This window comes from Perkinsus marinus (genome assembly GCF_000006405.1).
Source record: "Perkinsus marinus ATCC 50983 genomic scaffold scf_1104296948084, whole genome shotgun sequence".
Taxonomy (NCBI): Eukaryota; Perkinsozoa; order Perkinsida; family Perkinsidae; genus Perkinsus; species Perkinsus marinus.
The window spans coordinates 271,114-289,585 of record NW_003210321.1 but is presented as its reverse complement, the minus strand read 5'-3'; the positions used below and the strand labels follow the sequence as shown (position 1 = coordinate 289,585).

The 18,472-nt window shown below is 48.4% G+C and overlaps 5 protein-coding genes across 5 annotated transcripts; 4 read left to right on the top strand and 1 right to left on the bottom strand.

Annotated features, from left to right (window-relative positions):
* Positions 1 to 1,544: 1,544 nt before the first annotated feature.
* Positions 1,545 to 3,820, bottom strand: Pmar_PMAR000810 (Vitellogenic carboxypeptidase, putative; the record flags this gene model as incomplete). The annotated part of the gene is made up of 10 exons (XM_002778925.1): positions 1,545 to 1,653; positions 1,695 to 1,832; positions 1,879 to 1,980; positions 2,031 to 2,114; positions 2,158 to 2,275; positions 2,615 to 2,739; positions 2,784 to 2,977; positions 3,058 to 3,202; positions 3,603 to 3,673; positions 3,722 to 3,820. The coding sequence occupies 10 exons, from the start codon at positions 3,818 to 3,820 to the stop codon at positions 1,545 to 1,547; spliced, it is 1,185 nt and encodes a 394-aa protein (XP_002778971.1).
* Positions 3,821 to 8,215: 4,395 nt separating this feature from the next.
* Pmar_PMAR000809 (hypothetical protein) lies at positions 8,216 to 8,791 on the top strand (the record flags this gene model as incomplete). Its single annotated transcript, XM_002778924.1, has 3 exons — positions 8,216 to 8,341; positions 8,396 to 8,553; positions 8,611 to 8,791. The coding sequence occupies 3 exons, from the start codon at positions 8,216 to 8,218 to the stop codon at positions 8,789 to 8,791; spliced, it is 465 nt and encodes a 154-aa protein (XP_002778970.1).
* A 2,523-nt stretch (positions 8,792 to 11,314) lies between these two features.
* On the top strand, positions 11,315 to 13,617 carry Pmar_PMAR000808 (conserved hypothetical protein; the record flags this gene model as incomplete). The annotated part of the gene is made up of 3 exons (XM_002778923.1): positions 11,315 to 12,093; positions 12,140 to 12,300; positions 12,923 to 13,617. 3 exons carry the CDS (start codon positions 11,315 to 11,317, stop codon positions 13,615 to 13,617), a joined length of 1,635 nt encoding a protein of 544 aa, XP_002778969.1.
* Positions 13,618 to 13,731: 114 nt separating this feature from the next.
* On the top strand, positions 13,732 to 15,763 carry Pmar_PMAR000807 (conserved hypothetical protein; the record flags this gene model as incomplete). The annotated part of the gene is made up of 15 exons (XM_002778922.1): positions 13,732 to 13,781; positions 13,826 to 13,913; positions 13,957 to 14,033; positions 14,076 to 14,197; positions 14,247 to 14,315; positions 14,355 to 14,481; positions 14,528 to 14,653; positions 14,694 to 14,781; positions 14,825 to 14,920; positions 15,063 to 15,121; positions 15,166 to 15,232; positions 15,277 to 15,343; positions 15,387 to 15,466; positions 15,508 to 15,660; positions 15,698 to 15,763. The coding sequence occupies 15 exons, from the start codon at positions 13,732 to 13,734 to the stop codon at positions 15,761 to 15,763; spliced, it is 1,335 nt and encodes a 444-aa protein (XP_002778968.1).
* A 940-nt stretch (positions 15,764 to 16,703) lies between these two features.
* Pmar_PMAR000806 (hypothetical protein) lies at positions 16,704 to 18,296 on the top strand (the record flags this gene model as incomplete). Its single annotated transcript, XM_002778921.1, has 11 exons — positions 16,704 to 16,752; positions 16,796 to 16,883; positions 16,933 to 17,167; positions 17,212 to 17,259; positions 17,311 to 17,385; positions 17,435 to 17,543; positions 17,594 to 17,704; positions 17,748 to 17,861; positions 17,904 to 17,962; positions 18,008 to 18,055; positions 18,098 to 18,296. 11 exons carry the CDS (start codon positions 16,704 to 16,706, stop codon positions 18,233 to 18,235), a joined length of 1,074 nt encoding a protein of 357 aa, XP_002778967.1. The 3' UTR covers positions 18,236 to 18,296.
* Between the last annotated feature and the right edge of the window lie 176 nt (positions 18,297 to 18,472).

Here is an 18,472-nt window from a genome sequence, read left to right as displayed (position 1 = left end):
AATCCGAGACAAAAGTAATAGCGGTACTAAGCCATATCTTGGCGTGGCATAGCTGCCCCATCAGAGAAGATTGGAATAGGCCTTTAGAAGATACAGTCCAACTGGCCTTTATGAATCCTCACACTAACAGATACCTCTGAGCATGGTTGATGACGAATTCTATTATAGAATGACACCTACATAGATGGGGAGCTATTCTCAGTCACATATCAGAGCCTAGTCGGTCATCACTTGGGTCTAAGTATATAAGCAAGAGCTGTAGAACTCAGAGTCACATATCAGCGTCTAGTCAATCGTCACTTGGGACTATAAGAGAATAAGCAGCTGTAGAATCTAGAATTGAACTCGACAGATATTTTCAATAGAGAACGTGTATTAGAGACACAACTCATACAAAACTGATAACGAATGAATCATACAGGTATCGCCCATCTAGTCGATCGCAAGAACAAAGATGGACAATCTATAAAATAATAATAATGAGTAGATAATTCTGGATTGAAGTAATACGAATGCATTGATTTCGATCAGATCTGCTATCTACCCACTGCCAATGTAATCGTGGGCTTCACCAATATGCTCAGGTAACCGAGCCGAGTGCACTCCCCGACGATCATCTGCGAACAAATGAAATCGCAATTAACACTAGCTTCTCGAACAGCAACGAAACACCGAGGATATTGCAAGCAAGGAAACCACTAAACTTCGGTTGTTAAAGCTCTCGAGTACGATAACCGTAAGAATAAGTTCTTCGGAAGAGGACCACGGCTTCCAAGTCGTAGTAAATGCACTCAAAACATCTCATATTAGAATGGCCAGACGGCCCGCGCTCACCGCAGCAACTGAGAATACGAGCTCATGCAGAATAAAACCACAGTGGAAAACCACACTCAAGATTGAAACGCAAACAACTCACAGTTTACCTTCGGTATTGTCAGCATTTTTCGTAGTATGAAGTGATTCCACAGCGCCACTAATAAAACGGTCGATCAAGTTCATCGCAGCTTCCGGTTGATTCATTGGCACCATATGGCCAGCATTCCTGAGCACAAGCGTATGCTGAGAACCTGAAGTGGCATCTACAGTATCTTACCGGACAGAGTAATGGCTGAATGATCCACCATGACGTTCATAACCGTAGACAGCCTCTTCGAGATTGCTAGCCTGAATTCAATGAAGGATTTATTCAACCAATGGCAGCGAGCTTGATATATCAAACATGATGACCTATTAATATTATAAGTAGTTCACTAATAGATATTATTAATTCAATAATAAAAATTCAAAATAAATTTATATGTTAATGATATGAAACTCTCATACACATTCATATGAAGCAATATCAAGGTATAAACATATACTGTGTATTTCATCCCAACAGATAATAACAGAATTTCACCCGTTCTACGTGAAGTGGCGTAGAACTCCGTGAAAGACCCGATATTGGCGTTATGCACTAGTGGTGAAGTATATTTTTCACTAGTGTTTTTCATATCAATTGAAACTTCAATGATATTAGATATGAAGTAGTGTCATATTATCTATTAATATATTAATAATAAACTCACATCAGTTCCCTTCCACACATGACGAGGGCTCATAGCATACTCATCCATCCCGTCCCAAATCATCTCAGGAATCCAGGCTTCCGTCCTGATATACATGTTCTCTACAACTGTGACTATCGCACTTACGATAACAGGCCATCTTTAGAATCCATCTCTCCCTCGAAGAGCATAACCGTTATGTTAGCATTGAGAAGAGGGGGAAGACAGTGAACCATAGGCTTCATGATATCAGCGCTCATGTGCTCACCAACAGCATCTTCCGTCCTTGAAAACGACACATGGGAGAATCGAACCTCCGCACCATTCCTACCCGAACGATCTAGAAGCTGGCACATGCAGAGCTTCCTTGACTTCAGGGAGGTTGAGGAAATAGTCAAGACGCTCATCTTGCCAGCCATAGTCATCAGTCGTACTGAAGGACAGAAAAATTGTCGCGTCTCGAGAGTGATTACCAACACTCACCGAATATCATAGAGATTCAATCCACCACTCATCTCGGACATGAGATTCTCTAGCTGATCTCGAGCATGAGAAGCTTCCACCCACCTGATCGAGCATCGTGGTGAGCGAAACAGAGTCAGGTGCTCACTTCTCTTGGAGAGCAAGTCGTTTGCCTTCTTGCCCTAAGCGACGAGCCTCTTCAATTCTGTCGGGACCAATGAGACCAAAGTAGTAGGCAACATCTGGTTTAGCGGCGACTTGGAAAGCTGAGATAATCAGAGAATCGATTGACAGAAATGAAGGAGAAACTTAATTTTGGAGCCGCATTACTTCGATAACAGATATTGCGAATCACATCAAACTAGTGAAAACCTCTGAAACAGACCTTGAAAGATTTCTAAAAATATATTATCACGGGGTCAATGCCTATGTCAATGCGAGACCACATAGTCATTGGCTATGTCTAGTCTCGACTCGACACTCTCGAGACTAGTTTCTGTGGTTCAATCACAGGAATTCGAGCTACAGTTCATAGATTCAATTCCTGTGTTCCTATCACACTCGAAAGTGGAATTTTTCAACACCACAAACAACGGTATACTTACCAGGGAAGGTTAGTCCATCGCCGATAGCCGCACCGGCAAAATTGGTTCCCTCGATCGGATGCTCAAAGAGATACTTGCCCAAGGCCGGAATGTAATGACCAGCATAGGACTCACCAACGAGGAATCTGCGAGAGACACTCATAATAGAACGTCCTATATACAAGCTTACAGGGGATTGGCTCTCAACTCGGGTTCAATGTCGTCGTAGAATTTAGTGAGAAATGTGTAGAGTTGCTTGTTAACATCATCTTCAGTGCTATTAGCATAACCATTAGCAGAATCCGTATAGCTATATCCAGTTCCAACCGGACTGTCGACGAATACCATATGGTAGTTGTTAGCCCAAGTGACATTCCTCCTGGCCTGAAGAAATACCATCGAAGTTGAGATTGATAGTAGTCGCGATGATTAATAGTAGTCGAGAAGATTAGTAGGCGGCTTACCAAAGTTGTGTTGTTGATCAGATCGAGAGGGCCGACTTCAAAGAAGTTTCCTATGAAACCAGAAGCTCCTGGGCCACCCTGAATCCACATGATCATAGGCGTGTCCTCATTGGTCTCAAGAGACTCGTTTACTGGAGGGAAGTACCTCGAAAAATTAAGCTGATTTCTTTGGGAAAAATATTCATTTTTTTGGAAAATTTCAGGAGTTTTTGTATTTGAAAAACCAAGTAGAATAAGATATTATTATATCTCAAGATAAGGTAATTTAATATATATTAATGACTCACAATCTATGGAGACCGTAAATGTACTTTTATGTCTATTTTGGACTTTCATCGTGATATGGAAAACACTAGTGAAGAATATATTTCACGACTCATCGTGATATGAAAAACACTAGTGAAGAATATATTTCACGACTGTACTATATCGCGTTTTTCACAGAGTATTAGACCACTTCATATAAAATGAGTAAAACTCCATTATATAAAACAAGTTAGAGATCTATGCATATATAGTATTGATATCTATATGATAAAACTCACCAGTAGAACATAGAAGAGTTGAACTCAGCGTCTATCGTCACCATTCCCGCAGCACTTCGGATTTTTTTAACCTGAAAAGAAGGAAACTTCAAAATAAAAAGATCCCGAAGAAAACTCACCTCAGTGTCGTTTGAGATCTTAGACAGGTCCACAGGCAAGGCAGAAACACTTAAGATGCAGAGAGTTGCCCAAAGGGTACGTACGAACAGCGATAACATTTTCAAAAAAAGGTAAAGTTACTACTAACATACGGCATGTTACTACCCGAATGTTCACAGACCGTATAATTGTATATAATTTTTTGAACATATGTTACATATTCGAAATAGTTGGTAATCAATGTGAAGCGACTCGGCGCTAGTTCAGCGACTGCGAGCATAGCGGTGACAGGCTTTGCGATAATGACTAGCCTACCATGCTGTCTCTCGCTGATAAATCATCATTTGTATCTTTCAGAGTTCGAACACTCTCCGAATTAGTTCCCATATATAAACACACCCTCCCAATTTTCCGAGCTCAACATCTAGTTCTTTGTTTGCTTATATAGATGACCGGTGTTGAAGGAATATATGATCGCTTTCCTCAGTGGAGCTCTGAATTTTGCTTACGAATCATTATATACAAATCAGGGTAGAAGTGCCCAGGAATTTCCCAAAAATCTCCTCAGAATTATCATTTATTCACCTACACATGTAGTTGACCATGTGAGTATTCTTCTCCCATACTGGTGATGACCCTCGTCCGAATAAAGCGTCGAGAGTGGCGGTCTGAAAGGAAACGGTTGAGTCGAGACTTCAAATATTTTGAAGATTTGACTTCCAGAATTCAACTCAGTTACAAAGGATGGAATGCTCATATTCTCGTGTGTCACACGATATACGAAATACAACAGGAATTCCGCAAAGTTTCTCAGAGCTTTCATATTGATACCAACACATGTAGCTGACCTTGTGCATATTTCTCCACACCAATAGCTATATTATCGGAGTTTCACCCGTTTTACGCGAAGTGGTGTGATACTGTGTGAAAAACCCGATATTCGCGACATGCAGTGTTCTGTGAACTATGTTTTCCATATCACGGGTGAAACTTCACTATTTACCCAACGCGAGTGTAATACACTATCATCTTACGTGAACTCGTTAGCCTCTGACGCCTCCTCCCGGTATTCTCAGATGATACAGTCTCTATTTTAATGATCCACATCAGTCTTATCTTGGTGCAGTACGAGAAACAATTTGCGACTCGCACACATGCATATAGACGCGTAGGACGCGTGGTATTTTGCGCGGAGTAGGCGACGTGCAACTACGTTGCAATCGCTCGTGTAGCCAAAATTAACGTCGTTAATTGAAGCCGGTATGTTTTCAAAAAGACCAGCTATTTTATTAAAATTTAGGATAATAAATTGAAAACAGTCGATATAAAATTATAAAAAACTCATTTTGGTTTGAAGAGGCCGCGAGGGACTTTCCAGACGCATGATCAGCTTGCGGTAGTCTTTGGTAAGAGAGGAATAATTCATTACCATGAGCTTCCTGCGGCCATATCTCCTCTCTAGGGCGAGCACCAGTTCGAAACAAAACGATAGAGCAATCGAATTGCGAGGTGCGCCGACCGAGGTTGTATATATCAAATGCCGAGTTAAAGACGGTTCTTGAGTGTGACAGGCAAAGGGAAATATGCACCTTTGAAGAAGCTGTGAATGGTGGGAAGAATCATGCTATTGCAAAGGGCCTTATACTGGAGGTCCATCCGGTGCTTATCGTTACTGACCAAATATTGCGTCCGGAGGTCGCTTGGTTTGGTAGGTAATTCCATATGGTATGCACTTCCGTCTACTATAACAACCACAGATTTTCCGAAAGAAAATTTCAACCCGCAAACTACAACGATGAGGCCGAGCTCAGCTCTAGCCAGGATCGTTAGTGAAGGTCCGCGAGTCTCTCAAGAACTTCTGCTTCAAGCGGCAGCTCATGTGCTCCTGGCTATTTTCCTGTGTGGGGCGGCTATGCCACTCTGAGGTATGCAAATTTTCTTCTGTGGGGCGGGTATGCCATTGTAAATATGGCTATTTCCCTGTGTAGGGCGGCTATGCCACTCTGAAATATGCAAATTTTCTTCTGTGGGGCGGGTATGCCATTGTAAATATGGCTATTTCCCTGTGTAGGGCGGCTATGCCACTCTGAGGTATGCAAATTTTCTTCTGTGGGGCGGGTATGCCATTGTAAATATGGCTATTTCCCTGTGTGGGGCGGCTATGCCACTCTGAGGTATGCAAATTTTCTTCTGTGGGGCGGGTATGCCATTGTAAATATGGCTATTTTCCTGTGTAGGGCGGCTATGCCACTTTGAGGTATGCAAATTTTCTTCTGTGGGGCGGGTATGCCATTGCAAATATGGCTATTTTCCTATGTGGGGCGGCTATGCCACTCTGAGGTAAGCGAATTTTCTTCTGTGGGGCGGGTATGCTATTGTAAATATGACTATTTCCCTGTGTAGGGCGGCTATGCCACTCTGAGGTAAGCGAATTTTCTTCTGTGGGACGGGTATGCAGTTCTAAATATGGCTATTTTCCTGTGTGGGGCGGCTATGCCACTATGAGGTAAGCGAATTTTCTTCTGTGGGACGGGTATGCAGTTCTAAATATGGCTATTTTCCTGTGTGGGGCGAGCGGCTATGCCATTCTGAAATATGCCTATTTTCCTGCGTGGAGCGGCTATGCCACCCTGAGCCGTGCCTATTCTCCAGTGTGTGGGGCACATATGCCACAGCTACCCCCTGATCCCACGTTGACTAGAGGTATCCACTATCTTAGCCTTGTGCATCTTCGTTGCATGCACCCCCGATGGACGTCGTCCATTGGACGATACCGAACCGGTTCGCGGAGGTTCCACGTTCGGAGGGGATGAGTGAAAAGCTCGGGACTCATTAGAGTACAACTAAAGAGAATTAGACCTCACTTGATGATGATGACCTACAGGTATACTCAGTGTGAGAAACGTGATAGTCAATAATACAACTACAGAATAGGAGTATCATAGACCGTACTACATGATGACGACCTGCTGGAATACTCATCAAGATGGAAATACAGTGGTTCAGCTACTACATTGGGCAACTCTGGTATCATGGCGATGATATTATTATTACCACACCTCGATCATTATAGGTCAACATGTATTAATATTACTATGCATAGTATCGATAGTGTATACGAACGAGTCATTTTAGAATTCTCACGATATCGATTCGAGTCTGTGACCTCCCAAAGTTCCCGAACCATAGCCATTGACGAACAGCTCTGCCCCGATATTATAAATAAGTCCACTAGAAACGAGTTTCGATAGTCACTGCAAAAGCTCCTCGATAAACTGACTTGTATACTGCGGAACTCAGAACTAAACTTACACGTATAGGATTGGTCACTTCTTGTAACACAAATAAAGGCCCCCTGTGGGCTCACAAAAAAACCTTCCCAGCAAAATCACCCCATCGTCCTGTGTTCCGTTTATGACGGCTTGTCGGTCCAAACGCGGGCACAAAACGGTCCGAACGTAGGCAAAGCTCGTAATGGGAGGATGAGCACGTTTTATCGGGCCGTTAGCGCCCCGGGCCGCGTCAAAATTGATTTTCCCGCATCACGTCCCCTTTTCCGTTTCTTTGCCGAACCGGGAGAAATTTCCCCGCATGTCACTGCCAGGCAAGCCAGGTCCCCGCAATCCCGGATAGCGGAGACCTGAAACCCCTGCCGATCAGAAGCATGTGACCACTCACTACGAAAATATACCCTCGCCCAATTTCTCACCGTTATCGCTTAGCAATTTTTTTCACAATTTTGACTGATCCATGTTGAAAAGACTACGCGGCATGGCATGCCATATACCATACAACATAGATTATATTACATAGTATACGACGTACACTGCGTAGTACATCATGCATACGGCTCGGAGTCCCTGGCAGAGGCTATCCGAGCCGGAGATTCTGAGATGATCGAGTGATTCAAGTCAGATCCTCACGACGTGATGCTCGCGCGATGTTTGCATTGTGTCCCATGGGCGCGCGCTACAATTTGTGGCGCATGAGCCGTACGGTAAGCGCCGCGTCGTCGTCTAACTGCCGGACAGTCAAGATTGGATTGAGCGCCTCCAGAGTTTGGAGAGCACACTGCAGGACTTCTGTTTGATGCCGCTCACTCGCACTTGTTGTGCGGCTCGTGAGTATGCGAGTATCACTTGGTCTTCATTCCCTAGTCCAATCTCACCTGATTTCACCGTGAAAGAGGACGCACGCACTACTTAACCTGTCTTCTCGCATTAAAAGGCGTATTGCAACGGTTTGCTCGCATGCGGAGCGATGTGGAACAAGAAACTCCCTTGATGCTCCGTTCTGTTATCATGTTATTATACTGCTAGCGATTATCCAATAAATTACCGATAAAAATCAATTTTATTCAAGTTGAATGGAGAAAATTTTAACGCGATATGCATTGTGTAAATTCGTGAGAGAAATCATCCACACGTAGACTACGTATAACTACTCTGATAGAGAATAAGTTGTCGCAGGATGGTTTTCCTCATTCTCAAGGGACTTCTCGTCCGGATATCTCAATGTTCGGCTTTAACCCATCGAGCGGATTGAGCAAATATCGCCCGGGCGGCTCTGCTGTGGTGTTGGGCATGCAAGTGGCCCCCAATGGGCGAGTACTATCAGTGGTGACACTTGGAGGGCGAGAGGTAGGCTCAGGATAGAAAGAGGGAAAGTTTTGGTGTAATTTTTCGGTCATTCAGACACAGTTTTATGCAGCAGGCTATCAGCAACAACAGGCTCCCATGTACCGTTTGAGGAATGCAGCTTCGATGCTGGGGACGACACTCAGGGCGGCCAACCCTCGACGATCGGGCTCGGAGTTGGACTCTACTGATGAGAGATCGATGACATTCACTGGGTAGTCGTAATAGTAGTCGTAGTAGGTCCAGTCGCAGTGGATGCATGTGTCTATCAGATTGCATGCTTGGTCGGGGGACTCTACCAGGGTCTTCCTACAGCTATCAACTCCCCATCTAGTGGCAGTCTTCCATGTGAAGTTCGGTGATGAGGCCGACTCTAAACGCGGTGACTATGATAATGATGAAGCTGATACGGACTATGATGATGAAGGAGGGACTAAGCGGCATGTGAGGTGACTTTGGATTGGAACTGAGGGTCAGTTGGCATGGGAGTAGTAACCATCAGGTCTCACCAACTCCGACACCTTCACTGCACTGTAGAGCTCGAGTGTACTTTGAGCGTACCGACGGATAAATTCTCGTTGATACCAGGAGCCAACCATAGACTGTTTATAATGGCATATCCAGCTGAGGCTACCTCCAGCTCGATGCTGCTATTATTGGACACGAATCATTATAGACAGCGAGCGCCCAAAGTTGACTTATCAACGTTAAAGCGGACGGCGAGTGGTACTCTGGTTTACGACGAATACCGGTCCTTAAGCCAGGCAGCTGAGGCCTTCATGACGACTCCCCCTTCGTCGTGTAGAGGCCCCCGAGTAGTGGCCAAATGTGGTGCGGGAGGGCCTAGTGGCCTGTTGGCTGTGAGCTTGGAGGTAGAGGGCATTGCTGAGGTGTGGCTATTGAGGGATAGAGCTGATGACGATAGTGGAGGAGGGATAGGTCGGGTGCTCTCTATATCAAAACAGTGTAGCTGCCTCGCCTTGTCGGTGGATTGCCTCGCGATCGCCTTAGATGGTGGGATCATTGATCTGTACACTGTGAGGGATCCGCGAAACGCCATAGAGCTTGTTCATTCATGTCGAGTGCCAGCCTCGAGTCTTTTATCGACAGCTGAGGAGTTACCCCCACTGCTACCTGTAGATGGCCTGTCGTGGGCTAGTGACCGTGTGTTGTTGGTGAGCACAGGAGCGGGGCTGGGGGCTGTCTCCAGTCATGGGGCCAGGCTGGGGTGCTTTACTACCAATGCTTGCGGTCCTGTCAAGTTCGCTGTGGGTAGTGCGACAAACTTCTGGACTTGCGTGGTATCTTCTGATGAACCTGATGTTGTGAAGTTTCCAGCAATACTCGAGCATCCATCCTTCATCACTGGTGATGAAAATGAGGCCAGTTCCCCCTCCCTCCCCTTGCTGGTTTCCCACGATAGAATGCTCCTGCCTAGAGCTACCTCTTGGAAGGCGGTGTCTTACCCTCATATGTATATGCACACGAACTGGCCCCCTAGGGTGTTTGCTGGCCGGCTCGGTCACTGGGTGTTGGTCTGTGGGGAACTGGGCTTTGCTGTGTATAGCATATTGAGAGACAAGTGGAGGCTCTTCGGTGATGTAGCCCATGAGCGTCTAGTGGGTAGAGTAAGAGCAGCATGCAGCCTAGGGGAGTATAGTGTTACATTCAATAGTGTTGGCCGATTGATGGTATGGGATATGGGAGCGAGACTGGACTACTATACGGCTAAGTTGGCCAGTGTGGAGGTCCGAGACGCTGATGAGGTACGGTCCCTAGCTAGATGTGAGGACAACCAGGTGGTTATGGCTACGTCTCATGAGGCCACTACGTATGTTTTTAATGGAGTTGGGGACTTTACGGTAGGAAGGAGTGTGCGTTTTGACGCACTACCGAGCCCTTTGAGGCGAATTGAGCTTTTCCACGACGAGAGTGGAGGGATGGTCCTGTTGGCTTTGCTGAGGAGTGGAGAGCTCTTCAGAGAACAGGACAGTGGCTCGATGAAATTCCTTCGAGTGTGTGGAGGTGTCCGCTCAATTTTCGTTTTCGAGTCGACGGAGCGAAGCGGCAAAGCCTATTTGGAGATGGCCAAGAGCTCATCAACGGAGACGGGTGGCTCGGAGGAGGACGCATCGAGTTCGATATCCCCTCTCACGTACAGGGGTGGGGCCTTTATGATGCAACAAGCAGCTTCCTCTATAGGGGAGAGCAGACAGGGTGGCAGAATCGGTAATATTCTACTCTGGTGAATGAGGAATTGCGGTTGAGTATTTCTGATAGAATTATCGTAAAACGTTGTGGTGAGTGTAGTAGCTTTTGTGAGTTGAATGGAAGGTCTCAGTCGTTTTCCCGTTTTTCAGATGTTGGTCAGCAGTCAGTATCAGACCAGGTATCGGAAGCAGGTCGATCATTGATTGTCACCAATTACCGCACTGTCCATCCCCTCCCCTCACCCTCCTTATCACTGCCTATTGCCAGCCGTCAAGTCGAGAATGATGGGTCCCCTCGTTTCGACCTGCCTACCACCAGCAATGAGGACCCCGGCATGGTGGCTGAGCTATTCACTCCTTCCCATAGTGTTAAGTATACTGATAGAAGTGCCGAGGGGTCGACCAGTCAGTCCAAGTGCCCATTCTGTAGAGATGTGTGTATGGTGGACCGTTCGACTGCTCCTATGATACCGACACGGAAGCTGTCTCTAGTCTGTCCTCTGTGCTGGATGCAGCCCAGATATGGATAGAAGACCAGGCTGGCCTCTCCCTGTGGATCAATGGCTCTTTCTTCGCCACCCGGGTCCCTATAGAGTCCCCTAGTGCAGCTGTTCTCTCTGTATGCCCCGGTCAGGCCTCTTTTAGAGTAGTACTACCAAAGCAGTCCTGGCGGCTGGTCACTGCACCACTGTATCATACACTACTATATCGTCTCTGTAGTGCTCCCGGCACACGTCTGCTGAGAGCAGCATATTGCCTTTCTTCTATGGTGTACTCAGCGAAGGAGTTTAGGGTTGTTTTTGAACTGCTACTGCATGAGGCGATCGATGCCTGTGTTCCTATCTTTGTAAGGATGGACAAATTGGGTGTTGATAACCTCTCTGTGGTGAAGCACCATCCCGCGGTGGCCATGCGTTTGCGTACACTCACCAACGTACTGGACCTGGTCGGCCATTTCGGTCCGTCAGCTGTGGGCTACCTCGTCGCGGCTCTGCGGAAGACCGAGCCACACGTGAGCTTCCGGCACGTGTTGGGATTGATGGATGAAGGGGGCTCAGCTAAGGTGGCTCCTGATCTCTTCAATAGTGGTCTTAAGGAGGGGCGGCTCTACCAGGCTGCGGCATTGCTACTGTTGGTACAGTACTCTGCTGGGCCTGATACAGCACGAAGGGATTATGCCTTGCCGCTCCTCAAGGCGGCTCTGGATAGCGGTGATAAGGCTCTGGCCGAGCAGTGTGTTCGCTTCTACTCAGCAATGGGGTCTGGTCATCCGGTTGAAGTAGTGGAGTGTATTAGAGAACACTGTGTGAAATTGGTGAAGGATTGCAATTGGGTGGAGCTCCTCAGTTGCTTGGGTATTGACGGTACTGTGAGGGAGTTCTTGGACGGCGTTACTGAGCCAGAAATGATCAGCTTCGACACAGTGGTCCAGTCCCTGCGGAGATTGATGCTGTGTGATAGACCCCCGGAGGAGGCGCCTGGTAATGATGTTGGTATAGTATGCTTAGCAGAGGATAGCGGTGATGATGCTGTGTTAGATGAAGGGTAGTAGGGGGCTGCTCCAAAGTGATTGCTCTCAGGTTCTTGTCAGGTCCCCTGTGGATGATGCGGGTCTGACTGTGTCTCGACGGCTTTTCTCCCTCCTCCTCTCCCTGGGCTGGTCCCGTCATATCCTCGCTATGTGCGTGGCCTCGAGAGATCCCCGGTCGCTGGCATTTGCTATGGCCAAGGACCCGGTGGTGAAGGAGATGTGTGCGGCAGAGGGCGGCGAGGAGTGTCGAGTACTACTGCACGGTGCATTGAGCTGTATTTAATATGCTGGTTGTATTATTGTGAACTTTTTCTTGCCGAACGATTGGGAAGGTCGCAGTGTTGAGTGTTGGTGGAGCCACCAGTGTTGGTGTATATGTTTGTTTTCCTCAGCTGAGTTGAGGAGTTTCCTCACTAATTTTGGGAGTTCACGCACGACTCGGGATTTCCGAAAATTTTTCAGGATTTTCATATTATCGCCAACACATGTAGTTGATCATGTGCATATCTTTCCACACTGGAGGTGACTATGTGCCAGTGGCTTGGATCCTCGGGTATCGATATGCATTGGTCGATCCACAGTGCTTGTTTTGTACAGCTATGTGGTCTACTGCAGTCCCCACAGGTTGGAAGATCCTCTCACCAGCGGAGACGACACCGTATCGGCGGTCCTACTGTCGAGGCCAGCGAGTGATGCCCGAGCGGACCGCAGTCTCCCGCCCTCATAAGAGCAGGATCGACTTCACAGGAGGTACGTATCGACGCCAGTGCTCGAAGTGCCCAGAGTACACCTATACGGACTCAGCGGCCCTGAGGCAGCACTGTAAAAGCGAGTGGCATGTAGACAATGTAAAGCGGGCTCAGACTGGTGACCAGCCTCGGGGCTACGAGGAGTGGTTGGAGGCATCTTTGGAGTGCGACTCGGCGGAAGAATCCTCGGAGGTGGATGAGTCGGGGAGTGAGAGTGATGAAGGCTCCACCCAGTTGCCGAGTAAGGGCTTCATTATGGATAACTACCCATGGAAGATCCTTGAGTCTTCTCCGCGAATAGCGCTCGCCTCGACGATCGATCCGGAGGTCTGGGGCGGCCTTGAGTTTGTAGTTGTACTGCTTTTCCGAAGTGGACGGTTTGCTGGGTGTGTGTGGGATGAAGATGGCAAGATAGTGGAACACACTACGTTTAAGAAGTACACGGTCCGACGGAAACAGGGCGGAGCTCAGCGGAACTTCGAGCAGGCCAAGTCGATGGGGGCATTCATGAGGCGAACGCAGGACGCCAAGATCCGACAAGATGTGTCGGAGGTGGTATCTGAACGGTGGAGGGAGTACTTGGGTAGCCCCAAGGCGCTGGTGTTTGTCGGGTCCCCACGGCAGGACCAAAACTCCATCTTTGTGGGCCCGTTGAAAGCTGGGTATAAGGACACTAGGGTTGCTAAGGTGCCATTGAGTTTTAGGGCACCAACGTTCACTGAGGTTTTGCGTGTGTATAATACTCTTATGCGGATCATGGTAGAAGGCTCCGCTGATGGTAATGACTGAGTAAACCTATGGTCACTGCTGCTTTGTAGTATTGTGAGGCGTTTCTACGGAGTCGAGGTGTTTGGTTGAGTAAATGGAACGACGACTCAGTTCGCAGTGTTGTGTTGTAGGAGTATGGCGAGCCGTGTTAGTCATAGCCGATTCGATGAGGAAGCATTCAAAGGGTGGGGATCTGTCGTTGGCTCATCAGAGGTATACTCAGTTACAGGTATAGATGGATGGACAACTCAGTGGAGAGTCGAAGGGAAGGAGAGGCCTCGCGTTGTGCTCGATTATACACTGAAATCGTCGCCAACGTAGACTGTACGAAAAGACGCCGAGACCATCGTTCTGCTGTAGGCTAATAAGCTGTACCGGTCAATGCACCCTGACGAGGAGGAAGGAGAGGACCTCGAAATGGGGGTCTTTGGCACCCAGTAGGTCCCCTGCAGTACTCCCGGATGACCTTTGAGGCCTAGGTATAGCCAGGCTGTGTTGATGGTGGGCCGAGTGTGTTGTGAAGCTGATGAAAACCTCCAACCAGTGCCCGAGCCATTGAACCTCAACGCCCACAGTTTACTACTGGAGCCTATCTTCACTGGTGTTCTTCCTGGTGTGTGTGCGTATTCGCGAGATTTCTTTCTGGCCAGGTGGACCGGGAGCGAGTGGTAGAGGCAAGAGGCTTATTCTGAACGTACAGGCCTTGGACAGCTACACTGGTAGGAGGTGCTGTTATTCTTGTATGAGGAGGAGCTCAGTGTTCCCCGGCTGTGTTGTTGGAGTTATCGGTCGGACTAGTCCCAACAGCTGTGGTGGTGAGCTGCTGGCTGAGGCGATGGTCACTGGGGCTGGTCTCCAGTGGAGTAGGAAGACTTCTGGGGAGGAGTAGGGATGGTCACTTGCCACAGGTTGGGGTAGTTGAGTATGTTAGGCCCGCAATCTCCCTCGAAGTGGCTCATGCTGATGGTGCTCCAATACATGTTCTTTCCGCCAGCGGTCCATTTCAATCGTTGAAGGGGAAGGTTATGGGCGGCCAAAGACTGGATGTCATTACTCAGTATGAAGGGCTCAGAGGAACTGCCTCAACGACACTGTAGATACGTATCGGATATCAAGCCGGGAGTGCTCATCCTCATGGGGCCTTACATGGATGTTGATTATATGGAGGCGACTGTAGCTGAGGAGGTGGCGGGCGACTGGGGGGAGTAGTGTGATGGTGCAGTGTTAGGTTGAGACGCCGATGAGCTTCGAAGATACGTTTAATAAAGAGATCTTACCGAGGTTGATGAAGTTGGCGCTCACATGCAGAGAGACGCGGACACATGTATGGAAGGATATGTTGGTTGTATATGCTGGTGGTTAGTGTGTTGGCTTTCCATAGCGACTATTTCATCACGTACTTCTAGAGTTCTATTAAGCGCTGCATTACTCGTCTTCGCCTTCTCATCCTCCTTCCCCTCCCTCAGCTAGTGCTCCTACCATCGCTTAACGAGTGCTGTTTCCCCTACCCTTTACCGCAGCCGACGTGAGCGTTCAGCTTCCTATGATCACTGTCGACTCCCATGACAGGTTGATGGCCTTGAAGGCCTATGAACCCTGGGCTACCCTTGCCAAGCACCTGGAGCCGTTGAGACACGTAGAGAGCTCGTCTCGAGAAGAGGTGGCCTTTGGTTGTGGTAGGTGCGGCTGGGAGGAAATCCTTGCTCGATACGCATCAACGATATGATGCTGTACGTCAGCTCCACTGGTAGGACGATTGGGTCTCTGAGGAGGATCGATCGATTAATCAGATCCTCTGAGGTCCTTCACTGCAGAGATACTCACGAAGAGCCCCGAGGGGAAGACCAAGGTTGACCTGGCCTTGGAGCAGGTACAGCATGCTTCCTCCCATTGCTCGTTATCGTCCCGCAGTTCGTCTCCCATCGATCGCTGTTCCCGCTGAGCCCCTCAGCTCTACCCGTGGACCCTAACAGGCTTAGAGCTGGAGGCCTGAGAATGCCAGATGAAACTGATATAGTGGTGGGCTCATTAGGCGAAGCGATGCGTGTTGTTATGCTGAATTATGTAAGATTTTCTCATCGGTGTTGCAGCCCTTCGGTAGGGAGGCAGGAGGACGATACTTCGTGAACTGCGGGGTGTTCACCAGGTGACCATCGGGGCGGGATGAGCGCCTCCTTGAGCTCCTCTCAGAGATACGGGCACGGGTTCGATGGCCAGCATGTTCATCTCGCCTTCTTCACACAAGGAAGAGGATTCCTGCCCTGCTAGTCGAGTGAAGATAGAGATGGTCAAATTATAATCAACTAATGCACGCTTGGCGGGAACACATGGGTTTCGACTTTATTATGGTTGTTGAGTTCATTTTCTTGATGGAGACTTGTTCGTGTACTACAGCGTAAAGTTTTTTCGAACCGTTTTTAGTGTCGGCCGCTGACGTCCGTGTTACAGTGGAGCAGGGAAGTAGAAAGGCTCATCGCGTTGATGGGAAGGGCATGCTGATCTCAGGTATAGTGAGATAACGACTTGTCCAAGACTAGGGGGTGGACGGTTGTCAGGTTGGGGAGCTATGGCTGGATGAAAGTGGTGCGAGCAGTGGGATTTCCACGGTGGGAAATGATGTGTGAGAAGTCGCAAGCAAGAGCGTAAGCGAAAGGTCCCGGGTTCGATTCCTGGTCGCACGTTCTGGGCAGATGAGAGGGATCGTTGAGTGCTGGCCTGTTGCATGAGCTGTTCAGTTCGCCGTTATTGTGATGTACTACAAGCATTGATCAGAATAGTTGAGACGACTGAGGATCCGAACCACCCGCAAGTCTACGAAGTGTCTCGAGCGAGTATCGAGGCAGAGGAGGAACGCTCAACTGACGGCTGATGAGGACAGAGTTACAACTCGACGGGTTATCAACGTTGGGTTCAACCTCGGAGCCTGTCAAGAATGTAACGCCTTGCAGCTGTTGTGTTCATCCCCTCTTCCGTGTGGTGTTGATTGATGGATCCGCAACAGAGAGAGATTGGTGACCGTTTCGAGCCTCCTGGGCGCGCGCTGATTAAGCCTGCATCATCATTCGAATGGCATGGTTGCTCGTCAGTAAAGTTGCCTCTTCCACTATATGGCGCCCGGAAATGCAGCTATGGATAGTCGCACTTGCCTCGCTGAATGTAGGGAAGGCTCGGCGATCTTCAACTGAGATGCCCTCCTCAGCGGTGCTAACGTCACTGGCATGCTTCCACAGGACAGCCGGGATCCAGCACTGCATGGACAAGGCACTTCGAGGATCTTTCGCGAAGAAGTAAGACAATTCGAGGAGCAGGAGAACTACGGATGATTTTTGGTCTCAGACTGGCCATGATAAAACCTCTATTAGAAGTACTCGCTCAGCAGCCATCAGAGGAGCGTATCGAGGAAGTGAAGGGTGCGTATGATGTAGAGGTAACCATGACTGGACTGGGAATTGGGGGAGGCGTGGTTCAGAATAAGAAAGAGGCCGAGGACCATCGAGGTGCGATGACTGACTTGATGCGGCAGCTTCGGGCAGTGGAGAGGGAAGGAGAGGTTGCAAAGAGGTCCCTTAAGGTGAGAGCTGCTGCCAACACCGTGATGTGGATGAATTGTGGTAGGCGCGTCTGTCGAAAGTGAAGCAGGAGAAGGAGAATTGTATAGCGAAGGTAGTCGGCGGCGGCTGGACCGTCCCCGCCATTCTGTCTCCTTATTTATAGTACGAGAAAATGCTCGAAGATAGGCAGAAGGAACTCGAGCAGCAGAAGAAGGCCTTCGAGAGTCAGATCGATCGAGTGAGTCGCACAAGGGCAGAATCCTTGGCCATGCTGTTCCCACTGTCAGGCCACACGACAGGCGAGCTCCTTGTCGAACAAGAAGTCATCAGTCGCTAAGAGATCGACGGACTTCAAATCCCAGAATGAGGCTCTCAAGAGGGAGCTGGCCGATGCTGGTAGTGGAGTCATCGGGGTTAGTCTCTACTGCTTAGTTTGGTTGCTGCAGAGACGCAAGTGAAGGTCCTCTTGAAGGAGATACAGTCCCTACGTGGTGGTGGACATAATCGTTCGGCGTGCTCCACACAACCCGATGGAGAGTTCACAAGGGCTTCTCTCAGTAGGCTCTCTACCTACTTTTCGACGTACCATACTTTGTGCAGTTTATGATTCTGAGGTCTCAGCGGTGATAGAGGCCGCTTTGAATAAGCCACCGATGAGCCAGTCTGTTATCGTCTTGGAGGATGCAAGTGGAATGCAGAGCAGCAACGACTCGGGTAGGGTCGGCAGCAGTGGTCGTTCGCACGATTGTTGTGCAGGTGGAGGGAGGGCTCGAAGTAAGACTCTGATTATAGAAGGGGAACGGCAGCCTGTAACAGTAAGTTAACGATTGATATGGTTATAGTGAATATGATAACTTCAGAAGCGCTACAGAGGAGGGCGAGCGAAGCAAGTGACGACTGCTGCTCCTGTAGGCTGCGAAAATGCTGCCTTGCTTTTTATGGATATGTAGGTGTTCATTCCTGAGGGGCATTCCCCACCAAGGAAACGTCCTAACTGGAATAGGAAGGGAGTTGCCGAAGCCACTCCTGTTGCTGAGCGGACACGTGCACGCAAGGCTGTTGCTGCGGAGAATGCAGGAAGCCGTTGATGTCAAATTGAATGCAGCAATCTGTATAGATGTTGTCGAGGACAGCATGCATGCTTAATGGAGCTTCTCTTTCACCTATCAGCTCATTATTGTAGTGATTTGTGTTACAAGATGTTATGGAAAACTACAAGGTGTCGCAGCAAGATGATGTGCAATCATGTTGGATAATTTCAAGAACAAAATGGGACCGCACAAATGTAACAGCTATTATCGAAAGGGCATGGGCAATGTACAGCG